This window comes from Oryctolagus cuniculus, chromosome X, assembly GCF_051225735.1.
Source record: "Oryctolagus cuniculus isolate XC-2025 breed Fujian yellow rabbit chromosome X, ASM5122573v1, whole genome shotgun sequence".
In the NCBI taxonomy this organism is placed as follows: Eukaryota; Metazoa; Chordata; class Mammalia; order Lagomorpha; family Leporidae; genus Oryctolagus; species Oryctolagus cuniculus.
In genome coordinates this window covers 131,426,283-131,432,583 of record NC_142888.1, presented here as the reverse complement: position 1 = coordinate 131,432,583, position 6,301 = coordinate 131,426,283, and the positions used below count along the sequence as shown (strand labels likewise).

The following is a 6,301-nucleotide window of genomic DNA, read 5'->3' as shown; positions in this document are numbered from 1 at the left end:
AACAGTAGGCGATGGGTCAAAGGAACATCATCTTGGGAACATCAGGTGCAGCCCGAGGCACAGGTGCTCCGGGTTCCAAGCCTGCTGAGGTGGTTAGGGAGCAGGCCTGGGGCTGTGCCCGCAGCTTGCCAGGGACCTCCTGGGTCTGGAATGCGCCTGTGGGTGGTGGCATTGCCCCCTGTACAGGGACACCCATGGGCCTGCCCCCAGGACCATGTGTGCCCTAGGATGGAGCTGCAGGTCCTCAGAGACATGTCAGAGGAGTGACTGAGCCAAATACAGACCCCATCTGCTCTCTGGGAGAGGGCTTCCCCACCTTGCTCCACAGCCCCCTCCTGCCCCTTCCCCACACACCCTGGTCCCCTCCCCCGCCCCAGTACTCTGCCGAGCCCCTTTCCACCTCCCTCCCTGGACTCTCCCAGGCAGTTTGACTCCCAGAAAGGTGGCGGGCTGTCATTCCTGACACACCCCCACCCAGGCCGTCTTCTCCAGCTGCATTCTTTCTGCGATATTGCTTTGGCTAGCTGGAGTCTTTCCTGGGGTGATTGCATGCACATTTCAGGATTATCTTTTGTAGTTCTGTGAAGCATATCACTCGTATGCTTTTATTTAAATATTTTTATTTATATGAATGGAGCTAAATTCATAAATCTCACACATATGATTTTATGTTCATAATAACACTTCCCACCCAAACCTCCTGTCCTCAGTCACTCGCACCTTTTCTGCTGTTTGCTTTCTTATTTTTCTTTCAATTTGCAGTGAATCTGTAGATGACTCTGGGTGGTGTGCACATGTTAACATACGAATTCTCCCAAGCCCTTAACACAGCGTACCTTTGCTCTTATGTGTGTCCTCTTCGCTCTCTCTCATCAAGGTTTTCTTAGCCAAGATTTGAAACTGAACTGACTGGCACGTTAAGAAGACTATTCACCATAGTCATAGATGCAGCCTAGGGACGCAGGGATGGTTTGACATGCACGAGTCAGCAAACTGATACACCGCATAGGCCGAGGGATCGTTCCAACAGAGACGGAAGCGCACTTGGCAAAACTCAACATTCCTTGATGATAAAAAGAAACGCACCAAATTAGCTTTAGAAGAAACACACCCCAAGACAATTAAGGCCATATATGAGAAACCCACAGTGAAGATCATGCTCCCTAGGGAGAAGGTGGGAGCATTTCCTGTAAGATCTGGAGTAAGACTCTTTCAGCATAGTACTGGACCCCCACTCAACATAACACTACAAGTCCCAGCCAGAGCAATTAGCTAAGAAAACCAAATAACTAGACAGCCTCCAAGCTGGGTAGGAGTAAGTGAAATTGCCTCTGTTGCAGACAACCTGATCGTATGGAGAGAAAAATCTGAAGGCTCTGCCCCCACCAAAACAACCCCAAAGTGTTTGAACCAATAAAAATTGCATTAACGTGCCCTCTGTCAGCCCACCGGGGTCCGGAGACAGTCTGGGTCCCCTCAGCTTGGCTTCTGTCCCAGAGTTGGGTCCGGATGGGGCTCTTCTACCTTTCCTCTCCAGTCCCAGGGAGCTGCCTCGCTGTCAGACACAGCTCAGCCCCTGGGAGCCCAGGGGAGACCCTTGGCGGTCCCAGGCCACACACGGCCCCACGCACAGTACGTGTGGAGGGCCGTGTAGTCGAACACAGTGTAAGGCAGGAGCTTTGCAGATGAGAACGGGCCCCGGGCAGGGTTGAAGAAGACAGGGCCCCACGCAGAGCCCAGCATCTGGGGAAGACCGGAGGTCCCCCTGCTCCGGGGTGGGGAGGAAGAGGCCTGTTCCACTGGCTGCCTCCTTCCCGACCTCCTCGTGACACCCCTTCAGCGACTGCGATCCCACCAAGTGAGCCTCTCACGTGTGTACACCCATTCAGCTGCCCGCCCCACTCCCTCACATCCACCCACGCTCATCGTACACCCACTCACACCCACAGTGACACACAAGCTCACATACATTCTATGACACACTCCCACACTCGCACAGCTGTACTCACACACTCATACTAATATGCGTGGTCCCACACACGTGCACACACGTTCCTATGCAACACTCACACACTCACACCTGCAAGCACTCGGAAGCGGCCCAGGGCCCACAGGGCAGCGTGCACGGCCTCCTGGAATTCCTCTTCCTCACAGTCGGCAGGGATGCCCAGGATAAGCAGAGACCTCTGGGCGTTGACGCCCATCCAGCCGCACCAGTCCAGCAGCATCTCCAGCGCCATGGCAGGGACCTGGGGGGAGGCAGTGTGATCAGTCGGGGAGGGTGCTGACCGGTGCAGTCTCACTGGGACCTGTGAGCAAGCACAAAGCGGAGGAAGGGAGGTGGGTGCCAGACAGCCCAGCACCCACAGCCTGAGGCCAGCCTCCCCCTACAGCGCACGCCTAAACATCCCCCCCACCCAGCATCACAGCTGCCGCTCCCCACCCCGACCCCCACCTCTGCCGAGGCTGAGTCCTGCATTGCCTCCCTGAGATCTCCTGGCCACAAGAACCCCTCTTACCTCGGCACACAGTCAGGATCCTCAGAGCCCCCTCCCACCACTATCTGCAACTCTGCTGCCAGGAGCCCTCCCTACTCTGACCTGGGAAACCTAGCGAACACATCTCCCCCACCCCCACCCCAAACCCCATTTAGGAGTCTCCTCCCACACCACCCCCCACTGCCAGAGCCCCTCCCCCTCACAAGTCACCTGCTCCTCTGCAGCCAGAGCCGCCCCACAGCCAGGAGCCCTCCCTGCCCAGATCCTTGCAGCCAGAAGTCCCCAACTCCCCTCACTGCAGGTGCACTACCAGGACTCCCTCTGGTGCCCGCTGCCTACAGGGGTAGCCATCCACACCGTCCCCAGGGGTCACTCTGGAGGTGTGGCCGTAGCAAAGACCCCAGTCACCTGCTTTCTCTGACTCTGGCTGTCGTGGCCCCGGGCCAGGAAATGCCACCTCCAGACCACAGAGCTGATCCCCGAGGCCTCCGTTTAGCTCTGGAACAGGAGGAGCCATGAGCCCACGGGAACCCAGGGGTCTCCCAGGCCCGCTGTGCTAAGTAAGGCTCCGTGGGCTTTCCGCTGCTCCCAGAAGCCCCTGAAGGTTGAGGGAGAAACATCTCCAATCTCTGAGCTGGGGGAGTGGCTGGCCAGGAGGAGGCGTTAGTGCTGCTGTGGCAGCGGGACCTGCGTGGTAAGGGCTCAAAGTGCCTAGGCGTGGAGCCTCTAGAGCAACAGGCACACCCCACCATTGGTCCTCCAGCGTACAGAGGTGCCTCTGTTACTGTTTGTGGAGAATTTTGGTGGGTCGGCGGACTGGAAGCTACGGTACACAGGCACTTAAGGTCAGGTCCTCAGTGCCACTCTGAACTCACGGTCTTTCTTATCCTGCCTCTGTACCTCGTCAAGGTGCCTCACACAGCCGCCAGCCACCTACATGGCCATTGGCATGGGCAAGGGTTGTGCACTTTGAGTCAGGCAAAGGCAGAATCACCTAACAGATGGGCAGCCTATGCTGGTCACCAACCATCTATGCCCCTCGTCTGTAAGTGGGAAGTGCAAAAGTTTTCCTTTGTATATACTGCTGCATTGGGTTTGCTAATTGTTTAAGCCCCTTTGCTACACTGTTCGTAAGGGCATTTTGGTGGTAATTTTCTTTTTTGTGTAATCTTTAGAAGCACTTAGCACAAGTTTGTCGTATAACAAATTGTGTACTACTCCCTGCTCCTCTGATTGATGACAGTGCTGCACAGACGGGCAATTTTCGTCCATTAAATGTTTGCGAGAATGCCTGTGTGCAGTCACTGGGCTGCACCCGAAGTTTTTGTTTGCTTCATTGTAAGAAAGCTTTCTGATAGTTAATTAAGTTTTATGGGACGGAGGGCATTTGTATTTTCTATTGAGTCTGCGGTAGGCTCGATGAATTGCTTTCTTCCCAGGAAATTGGTCAGTTTGGCGTAAGTTGCCAACATTTCCGAGGAAAGATAGCTATAGTAGTCCCTCTGTTCTGTTAATGCCTGTGTGTTCTGTAGTGATGCCCTCTCTCAGTCCTGATACTGATGTCTAGCGTAGTTTCTCTGCTGTCCTGATTAACCCTTTGGGGCTTATAAATTTCCGTGTTCTCTTAAAATTTATGCGGTGTGCCCATTTTCTCCATACTTTGCTTCGATGTCATTGATTTCTGCTCTTACTTCTATTACCTGCTTCCGATTAGTTACTTTGGATTTACTTTGGTGTTCTTTTTCTGGCTTCTTTTTATGGAACACTAAGACACTGGTGTTTCTTTGTCTTCTCATTGAGACCTTTCAAACAGTACATTTTCCACTAATCACTTCTTCAGCTGTCTTCAGATAGCTGAAGAGTGATTTTAATAAGTTTTGCTTTTAATTCTTCTGTCTGAAATCTCCTCCGAGTTCCATTCTTAGACCCATGGTGCTTTTAGAAGCACAATGTTAAATTTCTGAATATTTGGAGGATTCATCGTACTAGTTTCTGATGGAATTCCAGTTTGTGCTCAGAGAAAATACTATGTACATTTTCTGTCCTTGTAGATTCATTGAGACTCATTTTCTTGCCAGCATTTGATCTACCTAGATGAATGTACACTGTGCCTTTATCCAGAATCTGTATTCTGTAGTGGTTGAGTAAAGTGTTCTATGAATATCAGTGAGGTACAGGTGGTTGAAAACGTCATACAGATTTGTGTATTTACTGATTCCTTGTTTAATTGTTCTATTAACTGGTAAGTGTGGGTTGCTAAAATTCCCAACCACATATGGGTATCCATGTCCGTTTTCCCCTCTCTTCTGTCCATTCTTAGTTTATGTATTTTGAAGCTCTGTTATTAGGTGAGAAAACACTTATGAAGAATGTGTATTCCTGATTGGTTGTCCCTTGCACCATTATTACTTTGACCTCTGGTGATAGTCGTTTTCTCTAACTCTACGTTGTCTGCCCTTAATGTAACCATTGGCACATTCGTACGTTCACCCTTTGCATGAGGTATCATCGCGCAGTCTCTAACCATAAGCCCATCTGTGTTTAGCCCATTTACATTAAAGGCAATTTTTCTATGCTTGCCTTTAAATCTATCCTTTTACTCTCTATCCCGTCTATCTTTATTGTATGTTCCTTCCTTCTAACCTTGATATTCAAATACTTCTTAGATTTCATTGTAATTTACCTGTTATCCTTTTGACTGTATCTCTTTACATTGTTTTTAGAGGTCACTGTGGAGATTGAAATATATGGATAGATAGATAGATAGATAGGAGTATATATCTGTAATTTACACTGTCTGTTTCAGGTTAATGTCGAACATAGATGTAAGGAATTCCCCACCACATAGATTCATTCCGCTTCCATATTGCCTTTCATCTTTTGTGGCCGAATTCTATTATACGTTATTTACACTTTTATTTTGAAAAGCCATACTAGTATAAAGAAACCAAGACAAAGTCCCTGTTTGGTGATATTTATCCATGCCCTTACCATTTTTTGTGTTCTCCATTTTTCCCAAAGAGCAAGGCTCCCATCTAGCAGCAGTTTCCTTTAGATTGCACATCCTGCTTCGTCACTTCTTTACTGCGAAGGACTTTTTACTATTTACCTTAGATTCCATGGATCTCAAAGTACCCTTGTTTCTTGAAGCTCTTCCCCGGATACAGACGTGTGGATGGAGAATGTGTGTTTTCCTTCTCGCACACTTGAGAGATGTCGTTTTTCCACTGTCTCTGCCACTCCACTGTGGGGAGCAGTCAGCTAAACGTCTTTACTGTCCTCCTAGCTGTAGTGCTTCATTTCACTCCGCGGGATTTCAGACAGTCCTTTTCAACTTTTCGCCCCCTCCAGGAGTTTGTAGAATGTGCCTAGGTGCTGGTTTCCGTTGTATTTATCCTCCTTGCAATTCCCTGAGATTCATCAAATCAGTCAGCAGTGGGGAACTTTCTCTGCCAAGGGCCCTTTGGGTATCATAACGTCCTTCGCAGGCAATTCAGAACTATCAGCTTAAAAATCAGCCTGCTGGGGGCCAGCGCTGTGGCTCAGCAGCTGAACGCCCTGCCTGCAGTGCCGGCATCCCATATGGGCGCCGGTTCTCGTCCCGGCTGCTCCTCTCCCAATCCAGCTCTCTGCTACGGCCTAGGAAAGCAGCAGAAGATGCCCCAAGTCCTTGGGCCCCTGCATTCACGTGCGAGACCCAGAAGAAGCTCCTGGCTCCTGGCTTCAGATCGGTGCAGCTTCGGCCGTTGCCCCCATCTGGGGAGTGAACCATCAGATGGAAGACCTCTCTCTCTCTCTCTCTC

The 6,301-nt window shown here is 50.4% G+C and overlaps 1 protein-coding gene across 2 annotated transcripts; it reads right to left on the bottom strand.

Moving 5' to 3' along the window:
- Window positions 1–611: 611 nt before the first annotated feature.
- On the bottom strand, window positions 612–5,869 carry LOC149119766 (paraneoplastic antigen Ma3 homolog). 2 transcript variants are annotated; one of them, XR_016227891.1, is made up of 3 exons: window positions 5,490–5,869; window positions 2,081–2,249; window positions 612–1,063 (listed from the first exon to the last, which is right to left on the bottom strand). XR_016227891.1 is itself a non-coding variant. In XM_089324126.1 (3 exons), exons 1-3 carry the CDS (start codon window positions 5,617–5,619, stop codon window positions 927–929), a joined length of 318 nt encoding a protein of 105 aa, XP_089180252.1. In that variant the 5' UTR covers window positions 5,620–5,869; the 3' UTR covers window positions 612–926. The 2 variants fall into 2 exon arrangements, 1 of the variants encoding a protein (XP_089180252.1); XM_089324126.1 differs by having other exon boundaries at window positions 5,608–5,869.
- Window positions 5,870–6,301: the final 432 nt, after the last annotated feature.